At 40.4% G+C, this 26,618-nt stretch overlaps 5 protein-coding genes across 5 annotated transcripts; 3 read left to right on the forward strand and 2 right to left on the reverse strand.

Annotated features, from left to right (window-relative positions):
- Positions 1-2,210: 2,210 nt before the first annotated feature.
- LOC128726380 (H/ACA ribonucleoprotein complex subunit 3) lies at positions 2,211-2,571 on the forward strand. The gene is made up of 2 exons (XM_053820185.1): positions 2,211-2,330; positions 2,397-2,571. Exons 1-2 carry the CDS (start codon positions 2,277-2,279, stop codon positions 2,535-2,537), a joined length of 195 nt encoding a protein of 64 aa, XP_053676160.1. The 5' UTR covers positions 2,211-2,276; the 3' UTR covers positions 2,538-2,571.
- A 70-nt stretch (positions 2,572-2,641) lies between these two features.
- On the reverse strand, positions 2,642-3,301 carry LOC128724460 (transmembrane protein 223). Its single transcript, XM_053818184.1, has 2 exons — positions 3,007-3,301; positions 2,642-2,937 (listed from the first exon to the last, which is right to left on the reverse strand). Exons 1-2 carry the CDS (start codon positions 3,299-3,301, stop codon positions 2,642-2,644), a joined length of 591 nt encoding a protein of 196 aa, XP_053674159.1.
- Positions 3,302-7,042: 3,741 nt separating this feature from the next.
- LOC128724461 (activating transcription factor 7-interacting protein 1) lies at positions 7,043-12,167 on the forward strand. The gene is made up of 3 exons (XM_053818185.1): positions 7,043-9,648; positions 9,723-10,345; positions 11,089-12,167. The coding sequence occupies exons 1-3, from the start codon at positions 7,043-7,045 to the stop codon at positions 11,526-11,528; spliced, it is 3,669 nt and encodes a 1,222-aa protein (XP_053674160.1). The 3' UTR covers positions 11,529-12,167.
- Positions 12,168-13,529: 1,362 nt separating this feature from the next.
- LOC128724462 (activating transcription factor 7-interacting protein 1-like) lies at positions 13,530-19,172 on the forward strand. The gene is made up of 3 exons (XM_053818186.1): positions 13,530-15,235; positions 15,308-15,930; positions 18,733-19,172. The coding sequence occupies exons 1-3, from the start codon at positions 13,530-13,532 to the stop codon at positions 19,170-19,172; spliced, it is 2,769 nt and encodes a 922-aa protein (XP_053674161.1).
- A 460-nt stretch (positions 19,173-19,632) lies between these two features.
- LOC128724463 (nose resistant to fluoxetine protein 6-like) lies at positions 19,633-24,225 on the reverse strand. Its single transcript, XM_053818187.1, has 12 exons — positions 24,135-24,225; positions 23,658-23,968; positions 23,098-23,260; positions 22,894-23,025; positions 22,626-22,810; positions 22,379-22,551; positions 22,139-22,307; positions 21,760-21,953; positions 21,409-21,553; positions 20,999-21,328; positions 20,657-20,911; positions 19,633-19,641 (listed from the first exon to the last, which is right to left on the reverse strand). Exons 1-12 carry the CDS (start codon positions 24,223-24,225, stop codon positions 19,633-19,635), a joined length of 2,157 nt encoding a protein of 718 aa, XP_053674162.1.
- Between the last annotated feature and the right edge of the window lie 2,393 nt (positions 24,226-26,618).

Here is a 26,618-nt window from a genome sequence, read left to right on the forward strand (position 1 = left end):
AGCCTGTTGGCCTTCCTTCTGCCTCTCCATATCCGTATATCGCCCTCAAGCTTCTATTTCACTTCCTTTCTTTCACACACACAAACTCTATCTCCTGCCCTAATCGTGCAGAGGATTTTCTTGGAAGACTGGTATTTTGCTGATACCCGTGGTTGGTATGATTGTGATATAGAGCGAGTAGTAGGAAAAAAATGCATCATGAAATATAGGGATGTCGCTTATTTGAGTTTGGTTTGTAGTGTTCTCGGGAAGGTGGTGGCATTGAACGTTTGCAACCCTTGAGCTAAAGTGTAAACTTGTTTAAAAGCAACTCTTGTGTTGAGATAAGCGTTAAACAAGGCAAACGATACACATCACAACACATCACAAAAGAAGACGCCAACATGTAACCGAAGCGAACTACGGTGATGAGCTTAGCAAAAGTAAAACAAAGTAACATACGAAACACTATTGCCCCGGACGCAAATAGTTCCGAAAGCGTGCGACTTTCATGGGGATGTTTGGCAATCGAACGTTTTTTTTTAACATAAATTAGTGCAAATTCTAAAACTGCTGAACAGAGCAAGACTACATACCAATGGCAAAAAAGCTGGCCCAATACTAATAGGCGTAGTTTTACGATAGAAGCGTCCTCGTTAGTTGTAAAAAACACGTAGCATAAGCTAATAAATCGATGAAAAAGAAACGGAAAAAGGACCCGCGCACCACACGTGCAGGCAGGTGCATGGCCGGAGACGTCGGGTGGAACACGATGGCGGGGGTCAATAGGGAGTACGTGCACGCGGGGTACGTAGGATCCCCATATTCCATTCAGTCGCTGAGAGCGTCGTGTAAAGACATGTGATTTTCGTCCATCGACGATCGAAATGATGCGCCCTTCGTGCAGTTTTCACTCCTTCTGCTGCCCGTTACGAACTTGCGAGAAGAAGAAACGAAAGGACCGCAAACAAAACGGACGAACCAGGCTTGAGCATATATGTCCATTTGTGTGCGTGTATGTGCTTTCCAAGCGGCTTCGGATTAGGAAATCATGCAACAATAGCCCACAATTAGCATTAATCAATGACATGGAACGAATCGAAAAATAGTGATCCAAGTATCTTAAGTAAAATGCTAGTTATATGACTATCATTCATTTATGCAAAAATGTTCCACATCTAGCGGAGCGGTGTATCTAAGGACAGTTATTTTTAGCTAAGGTTCGTAACATTCTCGGTGGCTGCTTTCGGGGCGGGTTGTGGGTTGGATGTAACTATTCAATACGGAACAGTCCTACTACCAAAGATGAGGAAAACAAAACATGAAACAGGACATCACTAAGCTGAATCGATTTACTACGCCAAAATATCACGGCAAATCAGGCGAATCGAAAATCGGCTAGCAAATTATTACTGCTATACTTGTTAGCAGAGCCATATACCGTTCGGTTTCCGGCGACGTGATTATCGGCACCATAATAAGCAAAAATATGTTGAAATGGATAGTAGCTATGGACAAACGAACTCAAGCAATTAGTTTACTATTATAGTTTTGTCTTTTTTACTTTTAACTTTTCACTACATACCGGCCACCTGGACGTGGAAATTTGGTTGATGCGTATTTTGTTGGCTACTTTTGTCTAAATGGTGAAAATAAGTTTAATCAGCTTTAGGTGCAACAATGCTTTATTTTATTTCAAAGGATGTATTTGGTAAGTTTGTTTTACTGAAATCTTTCAGAAAAAGTTAGAAGTAACGTTTTATGCGAAGGAAGGTTGCAAAGAACTAATAAACAAAATAAACTGAATCAATTCAAACAACTGCGAAGTGATTAATTTATTTTAATACTATTGTGTTACATTGTCTGCTGTGCAACTTTACAGTCATTCAAATGACTCCTCTCAACTACTCTCAATTTTACAGTCATTCAAATGTATTCAAAAACGGTTGCTTGTAGCTGGATCAAAGGAGAGATACGATAACCTAAAAGTCATTTAAACGTAGATGCTTATCTAACCGTTGATAATTTGGCTTTGTTTTTAATTCAGAAATAGTCTTTACAAATTTCTTGCACAAATGCTACATACTCAACGAGTCCTTCGAGAGCGTATCATATCAAATTATTTTTGCGCTGTCACAAGGGTTACATTTAATAACCTTGGTTACGCAAAAGTCATACAGTAGACCTAACGTCAATTTCAGATACTGTAAACAACGTGCTCGTAGGTTCAACTGTAACCATTTTCTCATTTCATAACTATTGGAACCATTTTCTCCGGGCAGCATTAATTTTTCAAAATGTATTTGATGTACGATGTAAATGTAAACGGTGAAAGAGTGTACACGTTGAAGGTAACATGTTTTCAACACCGGTACCACGGAACATATTTTTGATTTGCTTTACCTTACTGATTACAGAAACACAACGCATTGGGTACTCCGACTCAATCGGCTCACCCGGCACGATTCTCGCCAGAGGATAAGTACTCTCGTTATCGCATCATCATCAAGAAACGGTTCGGATTATTGCTGACACAAAAGCCTGAACCTATTTACTGATCAGCTGAATCGATAAATCTTCCGCATTTACTAATAAAACCCTGAATTTAAGATGTAATTAATTTCACTATTGTTATTTTATTCACCCCTTCGACATATGCGGATCATTTTAGTTTTCTTCCCATTCCTACCGTGTAGTCGTACAGTTTAGAATTCATGAATTCACCTCGCATGTCCAGCACATAGAAAAGGGTTCGATTTTTCACCTTAATCGGAACAGTGACACGGGCAGCTTCCCTTGATTCTTGGGCGGAAACGCACTTCAGCGGAACATCCATTATCCGATTGGTGCCGAAAGGGGCGTATGTCACAAAGCTTACCTTCTCTCCCCCTTTGCGCAGCACTAAATACCTCACGGAGCGTAGTGTGAACATCCAAGAAGCAACTAAAATTCCGTAACCTGCCAATAATGTCAAAAGTTAACGATGTCTTTTGCCAAGCGTATGTGTCGAGCGTTTTGTATACGCACCTATAAAAAAGCACATTATTGCTATGCTATTGCGGTACTTGTTTTCCCCAAGATTTATCCTCTTGTACCAGGGCAGATCCTCTTTTCCATCGTCCTGTACCGGGGCATCCTTGAGCGTGGTGTATGAAAAATGACACAGATAGCCCCAGAAAAGGAACTGTGACACAGCGAAAATGTTGAGCATTTTGAAGAAGCGTGGATTTTCGTACTTGAACAGCATCACATCCTTTGGAACTTTGGTGTTGATATCGTAGACGCGATTTGCCGCCGGTTGCGACAACAACCGGCACGGCATGTATCGAATTGAGCTCGCATTTGTGGTTAAACTGTTGCGGAGATTACTTAAAACAGCCGCAGAACTTCCAAACGACTTGAGCAATCTTAAAATCATATTGTTTTATTTGGTTTTGTTTATAAAATACGTCGAAAACTTTTGTTATCTAACAGCATTCTATCAAGTTGCAGTTTGTTTATGTTTTCTGTCGTTTCCTGACAACACGATGCTGCACAGTAGAACAGATTCCAAAAGAATAAGGTCAAACAACACCATCGACAGAACAATGAACGATGTGTTCGTAGTAAATTTATCACGTGAGTATAAGCTCGTCAATATTAAGAAACAAGATGAAAAAGAATATTTTACACATGCTACTCAGATATGCAAAAAAAACTACTTCACATATAAAATGGAATCCCATCACTTTTGTGGAGCTAACGATCGTCATTTATTGAGAGACTACTCCTGTTGCTCTCGTCCTTCTCTTTCTATCGCACGTGTTTGCTCTCTTTCTGACAGTCTCTATTTCTTCTCTTTCTGACATCGACTTCTATCTCTCTCTCTCTTCCTTGGTCTCTCTCTCTCTCTCTATCACTCTCGCTCTCTCCCTATCTCTTTTTCACTAGCTGATATACTCTCTCACTTGTTCTCGCTGTCCAAAGTACTGCATTTTTCCGTCGTACACCATCTCGTTTGACTTATGATTTCCTCATTGTTCAAATAATAATCCTAGCATTTTGAATGTCTTGACACATTTATTTACTTCTTACGTGCTTTTATTGGAGCATACTGCGATGGTAAATAGTATTTTATACGAATACTTTTGAAACCAAGGGTACTAATGCCTAATTATGTTTACGATAATCGATCTGTATCGATAATTGATCTGTACTGATATCAATTTACTTTACCATCGCTGTTTTACACATTGAGGTACATGGGATCAATTGAATCAGCAACAATATCATCCATGTGTGCAAAACTTAACAATTGCTGAATTTTTTGCAAGAAAGTACTATAAATTGTTATTGAGGTTTGGCTTTATGTATGCTTCTTTACTACTTTCCCCATGGCTAGAATTCCAAATTTTCAGCCAAAAAGTGCACTGGAAAGCAGACGTGCTACAGATTGCCTTGGGTGTTGCCAATGCGCAAGGTTTCAATGATCCGAGGCTAAAAATAGCCAATGAGCGAACAAATGGGGAGGTCTTACTTATGGGCTCTCAAAGGCATCAATTGTTGTTGGTGTTGAGACATGATAATTATGACACAGACAAGAAATCTTTTTCTACTAAACAACCTTTCTATACATCTGGATTGAAAATGTTGTGGGTTTTTTAGGTTTGGGTTGGGTTTTACGGGTAATGCAAACATTGGATGCGTTTGTTTACTTTAAGAAGCAAAAGTCTTTGGCGCCATAGTTGCAAACAAACTATTCGAACGTATGCAAGGGATTCTCGAAGACATAATTTCCTGTATCTGTAAAATACGGAAAGCTCTCAAAGTTTTGGAACTAAAAATTGGGAGAGAGGATTTTGCATTTGAACTGTCAAACTTCGTATGGCTCTCGCGTGATCATATGAGAGGAGAAGAAAAATTGAGAAAAAAATGAGAGTAAAACATTGAGAAATATTTCGCCGCTACTTTTAGGTTAGTATTTGTGGAACCTCTTTGCAGGTCAGACGTGTGAATTCAGTGAATGCTGTTGACTGCTTGGATGTTACAATCAGGTTAGTGTTAATATAGTTTTTTAATGGTTTTGGTTTCTTGTTTAAACTTTGTTTCTTTATTATTATTAACTACTTTGCACATATATCAATTATGAATTAAAATCTGCGTTTACAATGCGTTTAAATTACTGTTATACAATGTTTTGTTTTTATATTACTTAATAATATACAATTATATACATTTAGTATTTAATATAAAGCTTGTATTACGTTTTGCTTATATAGATGTATGACCAACTAATACAATTATACATAGTTTGTATTAGTTGCGTATGGAATGTGTAGCGAGAGCTGCTTCATCACACAAACACTTACTTGATGCGCGTATAAATAGCAAATGTTTGTGTGTGTGCGTGCACACTCTCGCAGCTGCTACCTCAAGTGCTCTCATTTTTCGTACCGCGGAAACCCTCGTGGGGGGTGTCTTCCGAATTGCTTAGCATATCATTTTTAACATCATAGAGTTAAATTCGTTCTGTTATCGTATATCGCTTAAATGTTTTTGTCATTTTATTTGCTGTATCAGTATAAAAACAAGTCTTCGTTTTGTATTTGAAGTTTTTTCATGTTTTATCAGTTGTTTCAATGTGAATTACGTTTGTTAAGAAAATGTGTATAGAACTCGACGATGTATCAGATTGCGTCCTCAATCCGTGTTTATATGTAGGACATTATTTTCTAACGCTGCTTTACGGTACATTGTTGGTTGATTTTCAACACCCTGCGCTGGGCTCGTTTATCTTTCATCAACTGTGCAATGCATAGATAGGAATGTTTCATACAAATTGTTAATAGGAATATGTTTAATTCGTTTTGAAGCTAGAAGTGTTACAAAAATAAAACGTGCATGGCACATGCATGGCGATAAATGATTAGATCTTATTGCCAAGCGATGTATTAGATAAACTACTACATATTGCGCTTTATATAAGCAGCATGATCATGATGCCAAATCAGCAATGTTTTACATGAAGCTGCCCAATGACGCATACTGTTATAGCACTTTGCTGCTGCTGCACAGGTCTTAACTTAGTCGAAAATGTAGTGGTAATAGGAGTATCGTAGTATGCTGCGATTGTGGGAAGTATTCGCTTCTCGATAGGAAGTTTTTTTTTTATCAGAAATTGACCCTACTTGAACTGCAGCTTACAAACGTTCGGTAACAATCTAATCTATATTCTGTGCCGTTGCGATCCCGCGAGAGATCGCTAAGATGTCCTCAATACCTTTACGCCACATTTACTTAAGCCGTTTCGTTGTCGTTTAGAGACAGAACGGTAGAAGTAGTACGCGTATAAATGCATCAGTTGGTCGTTAATACCTTATCCCCCACCATTCCCTCTGTGACCTACCCTTCGGTGATCGTTCTTCAACACTTGCCTGCAAATTGCTGTTGTAGGCTAGGGGGACCCTAACTTGATGGGTTAGTGGTGGGAGAAGGGTTTGTGTAGTACTTGTTACGCGAATCTTTCTGGCGTTGGGAATATTTAGTCTTGAGTCAGGATCACTATTGACTCGTAAACCATTTTCGTTTACTTTGAACCACTACATCCACGGGGAGAAAAAAAATAAAGAAGGATGTATGCCGTATGTCACAACTACACGCACTACTACCTCATTGTACGTAGGTATAAACACGAAAGTCACAAACACGCGCGCGCTCCGTCTCTGTTGTGTCGCGCTTCCCTCCTTTGCTATCCAAGGCACCGCGCTCGTTCGCAAGCAACGCGCCTGCGAGCTGTCAAAAACGATTCGTGTTCAGTGCGTGTTGTACGTCTCTTGTCCGTCAAAAGGGTGTTGTTTTGACTATTTTTTATCTTTTTTGTTCGATATAAACAACTTAAACGTGAAAATTTACCATGGCCGCTTTTCGCAGTGTGACTGTAAATAATTATGCATGAACAAAATCCTGGCACTGAGCTTACAGATTGATTACACCAGCGCGAAGTTAACGCAACATTTGCATCATTTTTCACCAAATTTTTCGCGTGTTTCCATTGTTCCTCGCAGACACTGCTAACAGTTGAACGATGATGGATATTGACCAACCGATTCCTTCGGCAAACGACGATAAAATGGAATCCGTATCGGTATTAAGAGAAGTTGAAAATAAATCTCCCAATTCTTTGGTGCAAGAAAACGATGATCTGCCACCGCTCTTGATCAGCGACAGTGAAGACGATGAGCCGGCAGTAACAAATGCTCCGGAGGAGAAAAAACAAATCGAGGATAAGGGAGAGAGTTGTTTATCTTCAGACATTTCTGGCATTTGTCCCCTCGACGAAACTGCGAAAGATGTAAAAGTGGAAAAGAACAAAAGTACAGACAGCAGAAGCGCAAAAGATACACCATCTGAAAATGCATCCACCAAAGCCATTGTGGTGGCTGACGATATTGTGGAAAACATGACCGAGAACATAGATTTAACAGAAGCATCCAGCGCCGAAGAATCTATGATCAGTGATCCTGGTGGTGAAACGAGTATCAAAAAAGATAAGAAACCTACCAAATTTGTTAAAGATTGCTCAAAAATGACGGCCCAAGAATTATTGCAATCGTTAATTGGCGAACAGGAGGAGAATATTACATCCAAAACAACGGTTGATAATGACGATGAGCAGGCGTCCTCAGATCGTAGTGATTTGATTAAATTAAATGATACATCTTTGAAGCATCAATCGAAGGAGGAGAATACGCTCGATAAAACAGTTCGTTCATCAATGGATGAAAGTGCTCGTTTACCCATAAACGAAACGTCTACTGGCAGCCCTCAGAGTGATCTGAAACTATCAGAAGATACTGAAGCAAACTTGGGTGAGGCTGCCAGGTTAGAAAATACTTCTGACGATCGTCATCCTGTTGTAGATGCTGCTGAAAGGACATTGCTTGCCGCAAAAGATTGCAATCATGACGAATCCGTTGCACCTGAGCTTTCAACTGAATTCCAAACCTCGGATATTTCGCTTAAGGATTGTGCAAAATCTCCCAGTGCCATAGATGAAGAGTGCATGGTAGAAGAGATTCCTAACTTGCCAGCAACCCAACAGGCCAATGACGTGGTTGAAAATACCGCAGTCAGCCACTCTCCGAATAGTGGAAGAAACGAAAATCCGGTTGTTGATGATTTGGAACTGCCCGAAGCTAGGGAGAACAATGATAATCAAATCGAGGAACCGATGGACTTCGATGACCCGGATAACTCTGAACCACCAAGAAAAAAGCTTCGACCATCGGATGAATTTTTGAGTGACACGGACAATCAAGCTGTAAACGATGAACGAAATACTGAGAAAGATGAAAATGATTGTGTCGGCAGTGACATTACAAACTCAAAAGATTTTGTTGGTGGACAACGAAAAGTTGGTGAGGAAACGGCAGAAAACAATGATGCGCAAAGCAGTAACGAAAATGATGAAATATCTAAACCAGCGCAAGCACAAGTTAATCCATCAAAAGATTTATCCGGTCCAATAGAAATATTAGTAATAGATGATGAAGATGAAGAAATTGAAAATAAAAGCGAAAAGAATGTTATTGTTGCAGCAGATAATGATAAAAATGACACTACTAAACTCGCAAGTGAATCAGGTTCCGAAGGTTCAAAAGAAGGACAAGTTGGTAATCCACGAAACATAATAGCAGAGTCGTTGAGAGCGGAATTTCTTAAGCGGTTTTCCAAACCAATCAATCAAATGAATCGCTACGACTTAGAACAATTGGTGTTACAGAAAGTAAGCGAGTCCATAATGTATAAATCTGAAGTAGCAGATCTGAGGCGACAGATCAGTCGCCAAGAGCAAATGCTCCAAGGATTTAAGAGAAAGCTGATGGACATGACCAAGCATTACGATGATTTAAAAATCGTAACGGAACGTGCGGTGACGGACTTGAAAAAACGAGCCAAGTCTTTTGTGGCTCCCGTAAAAATTACTCGTGCCGTTGGTCTGCAAGTACACAAACCAATAGCATTTGATCAGGGCGTGCCACCTCCTTTTCGCTCACCACAAAAAAATCCCAGTGAAGCGTCGTCGCCCATTGTTATTATGGCTGCACCGCCTGCTAGCGAAATTATTGATGTTAGTACGCATCAGAAATTGCAAGAACGATCGCGAGACGCAACTCCAAAATCGATGTCTAATGTCGGTGGTCAGCGTCAAGTTTCGGCAAAACAGAATCGACAATCGATTCCGGGTAACCTACCTCCGTTGAACGCCATAAAAACGACTTCGTCGATTACAAACAGCCCAGCGTTGAACGGCATGGTTCGAGCAAATAAATCTCATGGTGCCAGATCACTAAACGGTGTTCCAGTCGTAAATTCTACAACCAACGCATCCAGCAGGGTAGCAGTACCACCCATCAACAATAACGTAGTTACCACAACACCGACGCACACTGCCACTGCTAACAATACTATTGTGAATTCAAATAGCAATAGTGAGAGTAATTTTAACACCAGCGGTTCCGACGCCAGTGTGCGGAAAAAGTCTCTCCACAAAATTACGCCAATGCGGCCATATTTGTCCCCATACCAGCAAGCGCAACAGGAAAAACAAGTCCGGCAGCATCAAGAGTTACTCGTGCAGCAAATTCACGAGCAAAATCAACAAGCGCAACGCAAAGCGCAGCTTAATGCGTAAGTGTCACTGCGTACGGAGCATATTTTAACAACTTGTCCATGTAACATTTTCTTTTTTTTTTTCTTCACAGGCAACAGGATCATTTGACGGGAGGAAACACCGACTCTCGGAATTCAACAGAGGGAGGAACTCCTCGACAACGTCCTGCTTTCAATATGCCTCCAGGACGGTTGGTAACAGGCGCCGTACAATCTAGCAATACACAAGCTACCACTGGTTGCCCTTCGCGAACTTCATCCTCCGTTGTAAGCTCCACTACGCCAACAGCAGTGAGCAGATCAAAATCAGCAAATACGACAGTTTCACCATCGCCAGTTGATTCATTAATTGATCTTACGGATGAGGATGAGTCAACCCGTAATGCACAAGGCGTTGTTACGTCTAAGCGACCTAAACTGACTGCTAACGGTACGCAAACATTAGCAAGCTCCACGCATTTGACACCTGGATCAACTGCAGCAGTGGCTTCGAATCAGTTGGTACGGCTTACCCAAGGTGCAATGCGACCTCAGCAGCGAGTAAGCACTACTGACGGTGCTGTTCCCGCGGCAATGAATGCCACAGCGACGGTTGTGTACCAGCATAATGGTTCTGTGGTTCGTACAACGGTACCGAAACGACCTGCTGCAACGATTTGGCATCCTGTTCGAATGGCTGGCCAAACAAATCAACGGCCAAGAGTTCCATCTACAGGTAAATATATCCTGCTATAGATTGCCGTTCTACAATATTGTACAATTTTTCTTCTATATGTCCTTTGTTCGATAGTATGTTTTTTTTGTTGTTGATTTTGATCGTATTTTGCAAAGTGCTTATTTTAGTTATGTATTGATATCGTGTTGTATACTTAACTCGATATTTACCGTTTCATTGGGCTCTCTGTCAATATGAGTAGAGTTAAAGGCTTTTACGTTCGGATTCGTCCCAGATTCGCCTTTTTCATATAGAGTAATAGAATAAGAATCCGTTAATTCGCTTTCAAATTCCTCACAAACGATACGCCTATTTTTAAATTATTTCGATTATGGCCAGATGTGATTTTGGTTTCGTCAATGCTAGGTGTCAGTAGAAAGATATCAACAATGAAGTCTCTAATTCTCAAATGATTTGTCAAATCGTTTATTGATTGAGATCGTATCGTAGTGTTGGAAGTAAAGAGATGCACATTTCAAATTTATATTTTTTATTCATTTTTTCATTTTCTAAGCTACTTGAATAAAGCTATATCAAAACGTATACTACTGTTTGCAGTATTTGTGTCAATGTTGTTATATCGTACTACTTATTGAGTAAATCCTAAAAAGTTACGAAAACGTTGAATGAAGTTATCAGCCTATGATACTTAACATGTATCACATGTACATGTGTAATGGCATGGCTTCAAATAAAACCAATATAATTAACTATTTAACTAATTAAACATTGTTTTTTTTTAGCTGATCAAGGCTTAATGAAGAAACGCATGGTGACGAAAATGCCTTCTCAAATAAATAGCGTTCTTGTACCGCTTCCATCACCGGGACCACAGCCGAGCAATCCAATGTGGAAGCTGTCGCCACCTCAGCCAACTATTTGCGTGAATAACGTGCAAACTGGAATCGTTATATCTTGGTCGATGCCAACGCTAGGCGACCAGCATGAAGTCATTGACAATTACCAGATTTATGCGTATCAGGTATCCAACTCGGGAGGAACGGATGAATGGCGGCATGTCGGCGATGTACGGGCTCTTCTACTGCCGATGGCGGTTACTCTAACGCAATTCCAAGAGGGTCAGCGTTATCATTTTGCGGTGCGCGCTATTGATGTGCACAAGCGTGTTGGAGCATTCAGCGAACCGCGCACATGGAACGATACTAACGTGTCTAACATTTAAGCGGCTATAATATCGATGTTTTCATTTTTTTTACATTGTTCGTAAGACTTAAGGATTCGTTTTAACATGTGACATGCGCTATTACTTATCGATCAGCTTGTACCACCGGTTCCTAATTTGGTACACGTAATCGAAGGAGCCTCATTTGGTATCAGTTCTGTCATATGTTTGAGCCTCGTCTTACAGTTACTTATGATCATATTTGTAAGCGGAATTTCATTTTTGAATGTAAGCAAGGCGATTCATGTCGTTTCACTAATTTTTCATATAATTTTTACTTCCTTACTCAAGTTAAGTTGTCGATTGCTGGATAGCGAAGGGAAATGAAAATTGGTAATGTAAATATAGAGTGTAAATTAAAAATTTTAATGAAATTTGTACATGAGTGCTAATTTGAACTTATAAAGCTTTAGTTTGGTCATTGTTTTAAGCTCTTAAATGAAGGATATTTAATAATAAAAAAAAACAGTAATATAGCGAATGCAAATTAACTGATTAGTAAATTTAGAAAGCATGACACAAATAGGTATAAAATAGAATATATGTTCTGATATGTTTAATATGATTTATGTTAAGCCATGCAAACACGTTTTTGGATATGATTAAAAAGAAATAAATATTAGATGTTCAGTACGGATTACAACATTCATACGTATTCATATGCGCTACTCGTCAGTTAACTACAGCGTAATACTAGTTGAATTGATGAGCGGAAAAGAATTGTTTCCAGAAGCAAAAGTTAATTGTATAGATACATTTTTCATCTTGTTCAATAGGTAGCGGCTTTCATACAAATCTGCTGCAAATTATCGAAAGTCAAGCAGTTCAAAAAAGATCCGATTTGCTCGATGCTGGGTAAGTATGACTTCTATATGGTACTTAAATAAAATGCTGTTAAGTATATAGGAACATGAAATAAAGAATAGAAGTGGCTTCTGGAATGCCATCATGGTCACGTCTTCCTCAAGAGTTATATAGGTCTGCATATTTGCAACATTTTATTTTTAACCTCTTTTCAATAAGGAAGATGTTCGTTGAGAGATTGAAGAGCACGGTGATCTTAGGATATTTTGTTAAAATGAGTTATCGCATATCGCATCAGTTGTAGCTCGAACTCAATTGTAAACTAAAAGCAAAGTTTCTTGTTTTTTGCATTTTCGTGATTAGAGCACGATACAACTAGGGTGGGTGCAAACGACACGGAACGGTACCGGAAACAGTGCCTCGCTCCGTACATATTGCATGAGCGGTGTCCAGTTCCAGCGGTACTGACAAAATTACGGGAACCGATGGAACAGAACGATTGTATATGTAGTAGTGCGTGTTTTCGATCGAGTGAAGCTTGCAAAACTCGAATGGACCTCGCATAAAAGTGTGAAGGAGAGAAAGAGGAAACCAGTTGATCGCAGTGAAGTTACATATTTTACTTTTGGAAGTGCAGGAAAAGTAAGTGGGATATACCCCTAGGGGCCACATCCAATACATTCAAAGGTTTACCACTTCTTTATAGGCTCTACTAACTGGAGTGATATGCCCTTAGATAGATTGGGTTGGATTTGGTTTTCTATGGTTTGTTTTGGTTGGTTTGCTTGGTTTATTTCTTTAGTTAATTTTCATTAGTTTGGTTTATCTTGTTAGTTTTGGTTGGTTCGGCGATTTGAAGTTTCTATTTAGTTGGGTTGCGTCTATACTTGATTCTTCATTGCTGACGGGTTCGTCATACTGATATATTGTAGAATCTTGAGAATTATATGAGTTTTTTTTATAATTTTACCGGTAGGGTTTCTCCAGTAATTAGAATATCGATAAATAAAAAAACGATTTGACAATGTTGCTAAAGTGCGCGGGTGTCAATGATAGCATTAACGTCATCTAGCAGATCTGAAATCTAGCAGAACCTCTGCAACAGAAGAACGAGTGATCAGAATTAAGAGACGAAGGCGATTACGAAGCAGATACAACAAGGCGACATATCGCAAGAATTTAATTTCTGTCAAAAATATGGAAGGAAAAGATGTGTACGGTGTTAGTAATAATAAAATCACCCATGAATCTGAAGATTCGGAGGACTGTCAAAGAAACGAAACGTCAATCATGGCAGAAGAATCGCTGACCATGGAATTTTTCCGACGATTCTCCAAACCTTTGCTAGAAACAAATTTCAAGGATTTACGGCAAGCAGTTCTCCAGCTGGTTAGTGAATCAGTTGCAAACAAACGTGAAATTCGCGACCTTAAGCAACATATCTATTTGGAAGGACAGATATTGGAAGGATACAAGCAGCAACTCAAGCTGCAAGAGCAGCTGTTTGAAGAATTTAAACGGAAATCCGAGCTCACATCCCAGGATTGTGCAAAACTTCCGGGTTCCATAAATGAGGAGTGCATGCTAGAAGAGATGCCTAACATGCCAGGAACCCGGCAGGCCAATGACGTGGTTGAAAATACCGCAGTCAGCCACTCTCCGAATAGTGCAAGAAACGCAAATACGGTCGTATATGATTTGGAACTGCCCAAAGCGAGGGAGAACCAAATCGAGAAACCGATGGACTTCGATGACACGGATAGCTCTGAATCACAAAGGAAAAAGCTTCAACCATTGGATGAATTTTTGAATGACACGGACAGTCAAGCTGTAAACGATGGACGAAATACTGAGAAAGATGAAAACGAATGTGTCGGCGGGGTTCTGAACGAATCAGCTTCCAAAGGTTCAAAAGAAGGACAAGTTGGTAATTCATCAAAAATGAAAACAGGTTCCTTGAGAGCGGAATTTCTTAAGCGGTTTTCCAAACCAATCAATCAAATGAATCGCTATGACTTGGAACAATTGGTGTTACAGAAAGTAAGCGAGTCCATAATGTATAAATCTGAAGTAGCAGATCTGAGGCGTCAGATCAGCCGCCAAGAGCAAATGCTCCAAGGATTAAGGAGAAAGATGATGTACATGATCAGTCATTACGATGATTTAAAAACCGTAACGGAATATGCGGTGCGGGACTTGAAAAAACGAGCCAATTCTTTTGTGGCTCCCGTAAAAATTACTCGTGCCGTTGGTCTGCAAACACCCGAACTATTTAATCAGGGCGTGCTACATCTTTTTCGCTTAGCGCAAAAAAATCCCATTGAAGCGTCGTCGCCCATTGATATTAGTACACGTCAGAAATTCAAAAAACGATCGAGAGACGCAACTCCAAAATCCATGTCTAATGTCGGTAGTCAGCGTCAAGTTTCAGCAAAACAGAATCGACAATCGATTCCGGGTAACCTACCTCCGTTGAACGCCATAAAAACGACTTCGTCGATTACAAACAGCCCAGCGTTGAACGGCATGGTTCGAGCAAATAAATCTCATGGTGCCAGATCACTAAACGGTGTTCCAGTCGTAAATTCTACAACCAACGCATCCAGTAGGGTAGCAGTACCACCCATTAACAAAAACGTAATTACCACAACACCGACGCACACTGCCACTGCTAACAATACTATTGTGAATTCAAATAGCAATAGTGAGAGTAATTTTAACACCAGCGGTTCCGACGACAGTGTGCGGAGAAGGTCCCTCCACAAAATTACGCCAATGCGGCCATATTTGTCCCCATACCAGCAAGCGCAACAGGAAAAACAGGTCCGGCAGCATCAAGAGTTTCTCGTGCAGATAATTCACCAGCAAAATCAACAAGCGCAACGCAAAGCGCAGCTTAATGCGTAAGTGTCACTGCGTACGGAGCATATTTTAACAACTTGTCCATGTAACATTTTCTTTTTTTTCCTTCACAGGCAACAGGATCATTTAACGGGAGGAAACACCGCCTCTCGGAATTCAACAGAGGGAGGAACTCCTCGACAACGTCCTGCTTTCAATATGCCTCCAGGACGGTTGGTAACAGGCGCCGTACAATCTAGCAATACACAAGCTACCACTGGTTGCCCTTCGCGAACTTCATCCTCCGTTGTAAGCTCCACTACGCCAACAGCAGTGAGCAGATCAAAATCAGCAAATACGACAGTTTCACCATCGCCAGTTGATTCATTAATTGATCTTACGGATGAGGATGAGTCAACCCGTAATGCAGAAGGCGTTGTTACGTCTAAGCGACCTAAACTGACTGCTAACGGTACGCAAACATTAGCAAGCTCCACGCATTTGACACCTGGATCAACTGCAGCAGTGGCTTCGAATCAGTTGGTACGGCTTACCCAAGGTGCAATGCGACCTCAGCAGCAAGTAAGCACTACTGACGGTGCTGTTCCCGCGGCAATGAATGCCACAGCGACGGTTGTGTACCAGCATAATGGTTCTGTGGTTCGTACAACGGTACCGAAACGACCTGCTGCAACGATTTGTCATCCTACTGGAATGGCTGGCCAAGCAAATCAGCGGCCTAGAGTTCCATCTCCAGGTAAATAAATCTCTCACTAGCTTGCCGTTCTACAATATTGTACAATTTTTCTTCTTTATATCCTTTGTTCGATAGTATGTTTTTTTTTGTAGTTTTGATCGTATTTTTGTAAAATACTTATTTTAGTTATGCATTGATATCGTATTGTATACTTATCTCGATAGTTATCGTTTCATTATAAATTTCACTTTTATACGCTTGGATAAAGTCTGAATGTTTGGAACACGTGCAACGTGCAATCACATTGAACGTTGTTACAAAGTACTGCTTATTACAACTTTTCAGGTGAACTCGACTTGCTGCAGTACAAGTCAGATCTTCTTAGAGGACCAGCAATGGTTCAGCAATGGACATTTGATCACAATTTGGATCTCAGATGCCCTCTCTGCATCATGAGTAGCAGCCTTAAGCCTTATTGACTTTTACGTTCGGTTATAGTGACGGTCTGGTCGTATTGTTTTTAGAGTTAGATTAATCATAATACATAATTAATTCCAAATTCATAATTCACAATTTAGAATTCTACAATTTATCCATGGTTGGAGTAGAGCGAAATGGTTAGACCGTAGTCTAGATATCATTCATATGAAGGCGCGATCCACATTGAGGCCGTAGAACCAAGGTCTGGTGGAGACTTTAGGAGAGATTGCCTCATTTTCTCCGAGATTCTCATTGCCGAGAATTCCGTAATGTGAAGGAATCCAAATGAGCGATATTCTGAACGCTTTTTCGAACAAGGGCCCTAGGGCGTTGAGTATCCTTGAATAAAGGTGTGTGGGCTCTTCAAAGCACTCACGGATTTTAATGGTTTTAGAGGGCTAAGGCAGCCCGAAAATATGAAGTATTCATCCGGGGAGCTCGCACTTATTAAAAATGAGGCACGCAGGATTGCACCGAGCTCTGCATTATAGACTGAGCATGGATGGCGTAGTTTACGGAATGCATCTGTGCTGGCATTATATACGCCAAAGATGCTCTGCTTGGAAAGAGATTTGTCAGTAAAAAAAAGGTTATTAATAGGACGGTCATACTTTTCCACAAAAATGCTTGGAATAGTCGTCCAGTGCAGATTATTAGAGATAGTCTTGACTTCCTCACACAACGAGGTGTCTATAGTGAGAAGGGAACTGTAGGACTCTGGAAAAGTGGCTCGCTCTATAGCTGGCTGAGCGCTAGGTAGCACATCAAAAGAAGTAAAATCCTGAAATACTTTCAGAATTTTACATTCGAATTTTGTCACTTGTAGCGATTGAAAATTTTCGATTGTGAGGGGATTCTGTACTTAGGCACGTATCAGAAAGCTAAGAGATAGCATTTAAAAACCTAGTTTGAGCGGCATCATTCTGGAAATTACTTCAAGGGACATTGTATGAGTTGATTTCCATATTCCAACCGTATTCCAAGACGGAGATCTTTATTGATCTTCTTGGGATCAATATTAGCTTCCGGAGGTAGATAAATAGATGCAAGTGATACATCAAGATTCCCCAACATAACCTGGATGGCGACAGCTTCTACGAATTGCATTGAGGGAATTGGGCGTCAATAGAAACTGTGACTATTTCTAATGCCTATTTTGACTGCCTATTATTTATTTATATAATTTAACTCCCCAACCACGCCCAACATTCCTAAAACTTGTTCGATCTTGACGTATCACATTCGTATCATTCGACACATAACGTATCACATCTTGACGGATCACATATCCGTGGAAGGAAATTTGGAAAGCCAAGTTTCACTTAGGGTACATATGTCATAATGGTAGTGGCCCTCTAAAACTTTAGAAGTATCTATTTTTCCAATAAAACTTGTACAGTTCCATTGTAGTATGATGGCCATTTTCATGTTTAATCGTCTAGACGAATCATCATGCTAAGACATGGCCAATTTTCGATCCATTGCCTGATAAATCCCTTCAGCATTAAAATTGTCCAACGTAACATTCCTGAGAGAGGTTCCGGGACGTTAAAGGAGTCAAGCAGTGGTTCCAGCATCTCAGTGAGACTGGAGATTTTCTGCTTGGGAAAGGGTCTTGGATTTTTTTGGGAACGCGGGATTGGAAGGGCCTTGGGGTTTTCGCGTGGGGAGAGTATTGAATTCGATTTCAAAGTTTGAAGTTTGCTTGAAGCTCTGATATGATGCCAATTGGGGAGAGGGTTTCTTTTTCGGATTCTTGGCCGCTTTTTGAGAGAGACCTTAATGAATCTACCTCCATGGTAGAACCCGAACCACGACGTGGTCAGAGGGAAACAGGTGATAGAATTAGTGTAGGCTGCTTACCGGAGCAGGATCAGATGCCGATGCCCGAGAGAGTGTTGGTTCCTAGTTGCTCCGAGCGTGGATCTTCTCACGTTAAACAAACACCGAAAAAGAGTACGAGAGGAGTACCCTTTTAACAAATCGCTTCGCGTTCACTTGAGCTTTCAATGTCACTCACACTTGCGTTTAGGGATCAATGCATCTGAGGGACCTGATGCCAAAGTACAGGCTGTGTACAAAGTGTTGGAAGCAGAGAGGTTCACATTTCAAATTTATATTTTTATTCAATTTTTTCATTTTCTAAGCTACTTGAATAAAGCTATATCAAAACGTATACTACTGTTTGCAGTATTCGTGTCAATGTTGTTATATCATACTACTCAATGGACAGATCCCAAAAAGTTACGAAATCGTTGAATGAAGTAACCAGCCTATGATACTTAACATGTATCACATGTACATGTGTAATGGCATGGCTTCAAATAAAACCGATACAATTAGCTATTTAACTAATGTTTATGCTTACATTATTTTTTTAAGATGTTCAAGGTTTAATGAAGAAACGAGTGCGGACTAAATCGCCATCTCAAATAAATAGCGTTCTTGTACCGCTTCCATCACCGGAACCACAGCCGAGTAATTCAATGTGGAAGCTGTCACCACCTCAGCCAACTATTTGCGTAAATAACCTGCCTACTGGAATCGTTATATCTTGGTCGATGCCAACGCTAGGGGACCAGCATGAAGTCATTTACAATTACCAGATTTATGCGCATCAGGAATCCAACTCGGGAGGAATGGATGAATGGCAATATGTTTGCAATGTACCGGCTATTGGACCTCAGATGTTGGCTAATCTACCGCCGCAATTCCAGGGTCAGCGTTATCATTTTGCGGTGCGCGCTATTGATGTGCGCATGCGTGTTGGAGCATTCAGCGAACCGCGCACATGGAACGATACAAAGGTGTCTAACAATTAAGCGGCTATAGTGTCGATGCTTTCATTTTTGTACATTGTTCGTAGAACTTAAGGACTGGTTTTAACATGTGACATGTAACTGATACCTAATCGTATGACGAATAATGATAATCGCTAGCATGCGCTATTACTTATCCATCAGCTTGTACCACCGGTTCCTAATTTGGTACACGTAATCGAAGGAGCCCCATTTGGTATCAGTTCTGTCATATGTTTGAGCTCCGTCTTACAGCTACTTATGATCATATTTGTAAGCAGAATTTCATTTTTGAATGTAAGCATGGCGATTCATGTCGTTACACTAATTTTTCATATAATTTCTACTTCCTTACTCAAGTTAAGTTGTCGATTGCTGGATAGCGAAACTTATATAGTTTTAGTTTGGTCGTTGTTAACGTTAAAATAAAGGATATTTAATTATCCAAGAAAAATAGTAATATAACGATTGCAAAATTTGTCGATTAGTAAATCTGAAAGAAAAAAAACGGATCACAACATTCGGATACAATTGCGCTACTCGACAGCTAACTACAACGTAATAGTAGCGGGCTTGAATCGATGAGCGGAAAAATCATTTCTAGAAGCAAAAGTTAATCGTATAGATACATTTTTCATCGTGTTGAATAGGTAGGGGCTTTCATACAACTCTGCTGCAAATTATCAAAGCCAAGCATTTAAAAAATGGTGCTAACTGGTTCAACTGAACAAAGTTAAGTGCAAGAATATTAGCAGACGATTTAGTCATTATTGCTAGAATCATTTACAGGCCACCAGGTCAGCTGAGCGATGGCTTTGTTAACTGGAGACACTTAGAATACTTCTTCAAGTACAACGAAGTTTTTGTTGAATTCCTCGCCAAAGCATAAAATCGGATCAAATATTCGCAATAATTGAGATTCAATTCAAGAATGCAACGATAAAATCAAACAAAAGTAAATCTGCAAAATGGAAAACCCAACCTCATACTAACGCGATCGTTTTCGATATTCGGCTATTTAAGAAGTAATTTTGTAATATTCAGCAACGATTTTCAATTTTGATTTTACGTCGCACATACTGAAGAACATGGTTATTTTTTTGTATGACGGAAAGTTCAGGCAGGTGGCAAAACATTTCGAAATGCAATTAAGCTTAATTAGTTGAGAGTAACGTAGAGGAATTTCTAAGTTGTTAAGGTTTTCAATGCGCAGCTAAAGAAATTCCCGAGTGGTTAATGAAGTCACGTTATGAAAACAACACATTAAAACGTAGTTCAGTAAGTCATTTGTGATTTATTCTTTTTTGTTTAGATAGCGGCTGTGGTAGCCGACAATTTGCGGGAAACGGAGCAGATTTAATCGAAAAACACTTCTTTTCAGTTTTTTGCGTATTTAAGCTAAAAATATGTAATTATATTCCTTAAATGTTTGAGAGAGGCGATTTGGTATGAGCGACACCATTGTATATTATTTCAGTGCGTATTCATATATGTCCTCAAAGACGCACCTGTTCGATGGACTTTTGTAATGATTCCTCATCATTTGCTTGTTGCTTTTCTACTGGAGTGTTAGATGGTATAATTATTGTCGTTGTACACAGGTTTTCATTTAGATTGTTATGAGTCGTTTCGGTCGATTTTTTATTGCCGTACAATCCCTCGAAAAGGATCTTCTGTAGCGCAATGAACGGCGATTCAAGTATCAAGCAGAGCAACCATCCAAGGACGTAAGACATTACAAGAGTGGACCAACTAACAGTATTCTAGAAAAAAAGACGTAAAACATGAAAAATGCATCATAATCGTGAGAAAAGGACCAGTTTTCTTTGGATATCCAAATCGAAACATACCATCTCGAATGTCTCAAGATTCGACTGTCGCTTTGTACCGAAAGAGACTGCTCGGGCAATGAAAAAGTGACACAAGTATGCACAATATGTGAGACGACCGAGGATGCCAAACAGGTGAATATTCAACAGTCGCAGGATAGGTTTGCTTGCCCGGAAGATGAAACCGACAGTAAGCACAATCATAAGCGCAGTGTAAAATAATCGTCCGAGAGGAAATACCAACGACATCCACACGGATGGTGTCTCGAATAGATTGTTGTAAATGAAATAACCGGCCACGAACGTTCCAGGTATAGCCAGCACAGCGAGTAACCACAGTAACGAAAACATCTACCGATAGAGGAGGAGTCAGACGAAGCTTTTCATTAAAATGTCTCGGAGTGATCCTTGACCACGTTTATGTACCATACCTTTGGTGTTCTGAAGTTCTTTCTTTGAAGATGAAGCATATAGAAGGAGCCCATAATAGCAGCCGTGTAATTGACCAGATACATATGCGTCGGTAGGTACGTTCCTTGGTACATATCCCAATACCAAAAGAAAAATCTAAGCGGTCTGAAAACAGCAAAACAAATCATATGTATTTGAAAGTCGTATAAACTGATAAAAGAGATATAACCGTTGGAATTCAAAGAATGTTTTACTATGATTAACGATCGTTGATTAATTTTCTGCTAGCCTTAGCTGGATTTAGTAGGCACGGGAAGATTGATCAATTTATAAGAGAATACTTACATTTTTAAAACATATTTATTACTTACTCTGGTGGCAAAACCGTAACTGCTTCGTATCCTTTCACATACACGATAATAGCGGCAACCATTGTGCAAATCAGCAGCAAAAAGGACAGAATGTAGGTCCGGAATTTAGAGCAACGTAATACTATTGCGCATACTACCAACCCGTAGACGAACAGGTGAAAATCTGCTGCTAAATACCATGTATGTTGCATACACTGATTGAAGAGAGTAAAACATGTGGCAACAATAAATGGCTTGTTAGTTTAATAGCTATTTCTTATATCAAATACAAAAAAGACCGCTAGACTTAACCCAGTGTCAGGGATTCAAAAGTTTCTGACCGAATCGCATTCGAAATGTTTCAAATAGTATAAGCTTTTATTAGCAGCTTATTACTTACCGGTTCATCAGTGGCATAATAGTTGTTTATGTACAATAAATTGACCCACCAATTCTTGCGACAGTACGTCCGACCAGTCTCGAATCCTTTGCGCCAAAGAGGACCATCGAGGTAACGCACCAGCCACGTTGCTTCCAGAAACATGATGAAAGCATACACGGGAGTTAAGCTGTGATAGTTTGAGGGATTTGAGAGGTTTGTTTAGTTTTATGCTTATAATGACACAAATAAATCTCCTACCGAACGTAGCGTGCAATTGATATCATAATTATTTCCAGGAATCCAATCTTTCTACCCGTCTGTTCCACCTTAGTAACAAGCGACAGGACCAACATAAGTGCACTGATGACGAAGAATGTAGTAACCATGTGCGATCCATTGGCTACCATCATAGAGTCAACCTCATGGAATCTCTTGGAATCACAATAGAAGAAAATATAAGATAACCAAAGTAGATCATACATTCCAACAAGCCAGCGTCTCTTACCCTTTCGATAACGATTGCATTGCGAGGCTGAGCGTACAGGACATTATGCCCCATGTTGATCATCATGAAAATTATAAATCTTACTGCATGCACATAGCGAATGGAGCGGCTCAGAGAATCGTCACCTCGGGACGTGAGCCGATACCAGTTACGAATGAGCGAGAAAGATACCAGGACCATGGATGCTGTAAGCGAGCAAATTAAGTGTGGGATTTCATTAACAATGGCAATCGAACCAATCTCTTGTTAAACGAATTTAGTATGTTACCCTTGCTAGGAAGCTCCGTTTTGTAGTGTGTCAGACCATGATCCTGCTTGCAGCGATGATCGTACCAGCTGGAGGAAGCTACAATTAGTAGTAAAGCCCCTAGCACGACTAAGAACGCAATTTCCATATTATCTAAAACAATAAGAACCGTTGGTTGTGGGTTGGTTCATGGTACACATCTTGTTTGTTGGCGGGTTTTCTCACCGATCGGATAGGACTCTCTGTTACTGTCGCAGTACTCGATTTCTGTGTAGGCCTGTAAACCATGCTTCTGCTGCAGCTCGTAGTTGATGCATTTGGCAAACAGGTCAGAGTACTTGCGCCGGTACATGTCCACGTCTCGGAACGTACCGTTTTTGAAAATGTACTGAAGGGGATTTATAATGGGTTGAAATGTGAAACCTGTGACCTACTACGAATGTAGTGTACACGTTATCATAGTTTCTTGTGGTCATTTTACAAAAATCAGCAACAGGAAAAAGATACATTAAAAGTACTTATAACCTTACTGTCGTTGAGTTCCTTAACAAAATATTTATCAACATGATTCAATACGACAACACAATCCCAATATGACATGGATGTCGTCGATAAGACAGGAGTTTGTTTTTTTAGTCATAACAAACAGTACCACTCTATAAAACAAATCGAATAATCCCAGGTACAGTGTCCTTTTCCATATCAACGTTTTCTCAATCTGGTTAAGCGAAATCGTCAAGCAGATAGAATTCCTCGCCTACTTTGATTGAACCACGAACACTTACCGGAAAATCGATCTGAAACTTTGGCACGATTAGCGAGTCCAGCTCCCGCTCAGTAATGTTTCCACGCTCAAGCTCAGCCAACATCCGGACGCATCCGCTTAGGCACAGGCCTCGGTCGAGATGTGCGTGGTTGAGATGCTGCTTCCAGTTGCCGGAAAAGTCAGCGATCACGTTCCAGACAGGCGAGGATTCGTCCGGTCGTACCACAGCCTTCACCATGCAGTACACATCCGGCACGGTTGGATCATCGCGCAGACACTCGTCGTAATCGTCGAAATGGAACACCCGCGGCATGAGCTTGTATTGTGACACTGGAATCGAGATAATCGGTACAAGCTGTGAATGCGTTTCGGTAATTACGAACCGAAGGACAGCAGATGTGGTGAGATAAATGCCTTGCTTGTTTGTTGTGTCTGCTTAATTGTTTCATTTTGCTTCAACCTAGGGCTAACCTCTCGAACTTCTGCAAACACTTACTGTTAATGGCTTGTCCTGCGCATTGCACTAGCCGGGTTCCACACAACACCCCACTTAACAACAACGTCAGCACACGCACGATCGAGATCATGATCACGTCTTTTCCGAGTAACAGCTACACCGTATCTGATGGTCGATGGCACACCCACTGGTGCCATGACCGGCTGTGTCTTTGGCGTGACGATCCTGGCGCGAGGCTCGGTCAGTTTACGTGACGTCATGAGCCTCGGGTGTCCTACGTCAAGGGCGACGGCGTGTGATAATCGAAACCGTTGGCAAGGGTGCACACGTGAACGGGAAGGGAAAAGAAGAAAGGGTTCGAGAAAGAAGCCGCAACCAAAGAGAACGGCTGCTGTATCGGTTTTATCACTACCGGAGACGCTCCTCGCGGTCGTCGGAACTGGCCAGCTACTGTTGAGGCCGGGCGGGTCGTAGTGAAAGGAAAAGTGCAGTATGTTTTCGCGTTTTATTGAACCGTTCCACATTCGTGGGTCGCTGTTTTTCGCCCCTCGAATGATGACGGTTTATTGTAGGGTGTAGCCAGACTCTGCAGAAATTGGGTAATGAGTTTTACGCCTTGCCTCGGATTGGCGGAAAAAGAAAACAAAAAGTGTTAAGTACACTCCGTGGGACCACCCCGCGGGTGATATACGTTCGTCGAAGAAGGCAGCCTCGCCGAGGAAATCGCTGAGCCGACAAGGAATGCCAGCCAACAAGGATGGAGGAGAGGATGCGCACAATTGTGACATTGTCCAAGACACCAAGGTTCGTGTTAAAGTAGCGTAAAATGTAGTGCAGGTAGTAAGTCGTACAAATTTACAAGCTGCCGGTGAGATGAGATATGTTTCGTTTTTTTACAGGTCTTGATCAGACGCCATAAATACAATTCGAAGTAGTGGTTAAATCGAACGCGGGGACCTTGTTTGAAGTGCGTAATATGATCGTCCAAGGCTGACTAAGATCATGGATTAGAGAGCTCAACAAAAAAATCATCGATGATCCATCAACTAAAAACCGTGAGTAGTGATCAACTTTCTTATCTTTTTTTTGTTATTTATCATTATATTTAAGAAAAAATACAAAATAAAGCTTAAAATTTCAAATGAAAGACTGCATGCATAAAACCTAAATGATAAAATTTCCCATTTCAGCTGATATTTATGGGTTTACAGTGCATTGCCGCTTTATTTGTCTATTTACTTATTATTTCTTATTATGTCTATTTTTTATTATTATTTTATATCGCTTTTATAACTGTTTATTTAATTCTTAATTTATATATTTTTTCGTGAATCTATTTTACTCCGCAATGTGAAAAACCAAGGGAGGAGTGAGGAGTGAGTGATATACAATTGTTAAAAAAAAATCTGCTTTTAGTACAAGATTTAAAGAGAAATGATATACAACTTGAAAACTGCTTCGGTATGCTATTGAAGAAAACGAACTTCTGGGAAAATCAAACGTTACGTACATCAAACGCAAAAGAACCAGTTCAACTGTAATGTCACATTACAGTTATGAAAATTTGCGTCATTTGACCTGAAGTGATTGGAATATTTCCACCAATCATCGTGACCGTGTAACACCGTACTATGATGTTGATGTTGCGTCACAGAAAGCATAACCGTTCATTACAGCCCCGTTAGGAGTTAAAAGTTGCATTTATAAGGATTTTCTACAATTCCTTTACCACGTTCCTGCTAAATTGAAAAGAAAACTCTTGCTGCATTTCTTGTTGCGCATATAATATTATGTAAAGGAAATTGCTTGGATAAATCAATCAGCTCCGAGTTCCACAACATTACATTTGCGTAATCCTTTGATTGTAGGTTGTTCGTTGCGATGGAATTTTCCAATTTGCTAGCGCTTGAGAACGGTTTAGAAAAATGGTAATGAAAATATGGAATTCAACCTGAGCTCTGGGCACTTTGGCGGGAATGGGCCTGATTCCATAAACATGCTTGTGTTTGCGTGTTCGGTCGCTGTTTAGCGTCGGAGTGATTTTTTGTAACGATTTTTTGCTCTCCTGATCTGACCTGCCTGGCGATCAATAGCTGAAAGGTAGAAGGGCAAAAGTTCACACGAACATCGTCTGGTGTCCGATTTATAGCGAGACACTGAGGCCAAAGCATGTGGCTTGTCGGTTCGTACTGTTGGAATAGAACGGAAACTCACGCAAAGAGGAATCGCATCTCCGGTGAAACTTTTCTAGTCGGGTTTCTAGTTGTGGGATTAGAAAATTCAAAAAAGTTTTCTATTATAAGGCTTTTGGAGCTTTTTAAGAATGGGTAGGAAGTGTCGAAATGCTGCAGTTTCGAGCCATTAAGCGACTTTAGCAATGTCTCGATTAACCGATGGAGCAATAAATGTCTGCTAGTGATACACCGTATCGGGATCCATTTTGAGGACATTCTGTACTCCCAAAATGATCAAAAAAAAATCAAAAAAATTTCCTCCTGAATCCTTTCCCCTCAAAATAATCGC

The sequence above is a fragment of the Anopheles nili genome, chromosome 3 (assembly GCF_943737925.1).
Source record: "Anopheles nili chromosome 3, idAnoNiliSN_F5_01, whole genome shotgun sequence".
Lineage (NCBI taxonomy): Eukaryota > Metazoa > Arthropoda > Insecta > Diptera > Culicidae > Anopheles > Anopheles nili.

Bases quoted from the DNA above. Each gene is read 5' to 3' on its own strand.
- LOC128726380 (XM_053820185.1), top strand. From the start codon at position 2,277: ATGTATTTGATGTACGATGTAAATGTAAACGGTGAAAGAGTGTACACG. The intron at 2,331-2,396 runs GTAACATGTTTT...TACTGATTACAG, and splicing joins AAAGAGTGTACACGTTGAAG to AAACACAACGCATTGGGTAC.
- LOC128724460 (XM_053818184.1), bottom strand. From the start codon at position 3,301: ATGCCGTGCCGGTTGTTGTCGCAACCGGCGGCAAATCGCGTCTACGAT. The intron at 2,938-3,006 runs GTGCGTATACAA...CATTATTGGCAG, and splicing joins AATAATGTGCTTTTTTATAG to GTTACGGAATTTTAGTTGCT.
- LOC128724461 (XM_053818185.1), top strand. From the start codon at position 7,043: ATGATGGATATTGACCAACCGATTCCTTCGGCAAACGACGATAAAATG. The intron at 9,649-9,722 runs GTAAGTGTCACT...TTTTCTTCACAG, and splicing joins CGCAAAGCGCAGCTTAATGC to GCAACAGGATCATTTGACGG. The intron at 10,346-11,088 runs GTAAATATATCC...GTTTTTTTTTAG, and splicing joins GCCAAGAGTTCCATCTACAG to CTGATCAAGGCTTAATGAAG.
- LOC128724462 (XM_053818186.1), top strand. From the start codon at position 13,530: ATGGAAGGAAAAGATGTGTACGGTGTTAGTAATAATAAAATCACCCAT. The intron at 15,236-15,307 runs GTAAGTGTCACT...TTTCCTTCACAG, and splicing joins CGCAAAGCGCAGCTTAATGC to GCAACAGGATCATTTAACGG. The intron at 15,931-18,732 runs GTAAATAAATCT...TATTTTTTTAAG, and splicing joins GCCTAGAGTTCCATCTCCAG to ATGTTCAAGGTTTAATGAAG.
- LOC128724463 (XM_053818187.1), bottom strand. From the start codon at position 24,225: ATGATCTCGATCGTGCGTGTGCTGACGTTGTTGTTAAGTGGGGTGTTG. The intron at 23,026-23,097 runs GTGAGAAAACCC...TTATTGTTTTAG, and splicing joins CAGAGAGTCCTATCCGATCG to ATAATATGGAAATTGCGTTC. The intron at 21,554-21,759 runs GTAAGTAATAAA...TGCTGTTTTCAG, and splicing joins GTTACGGTTTTGCCACCAGA to ACCGCTTAGATTTTTCTTTT.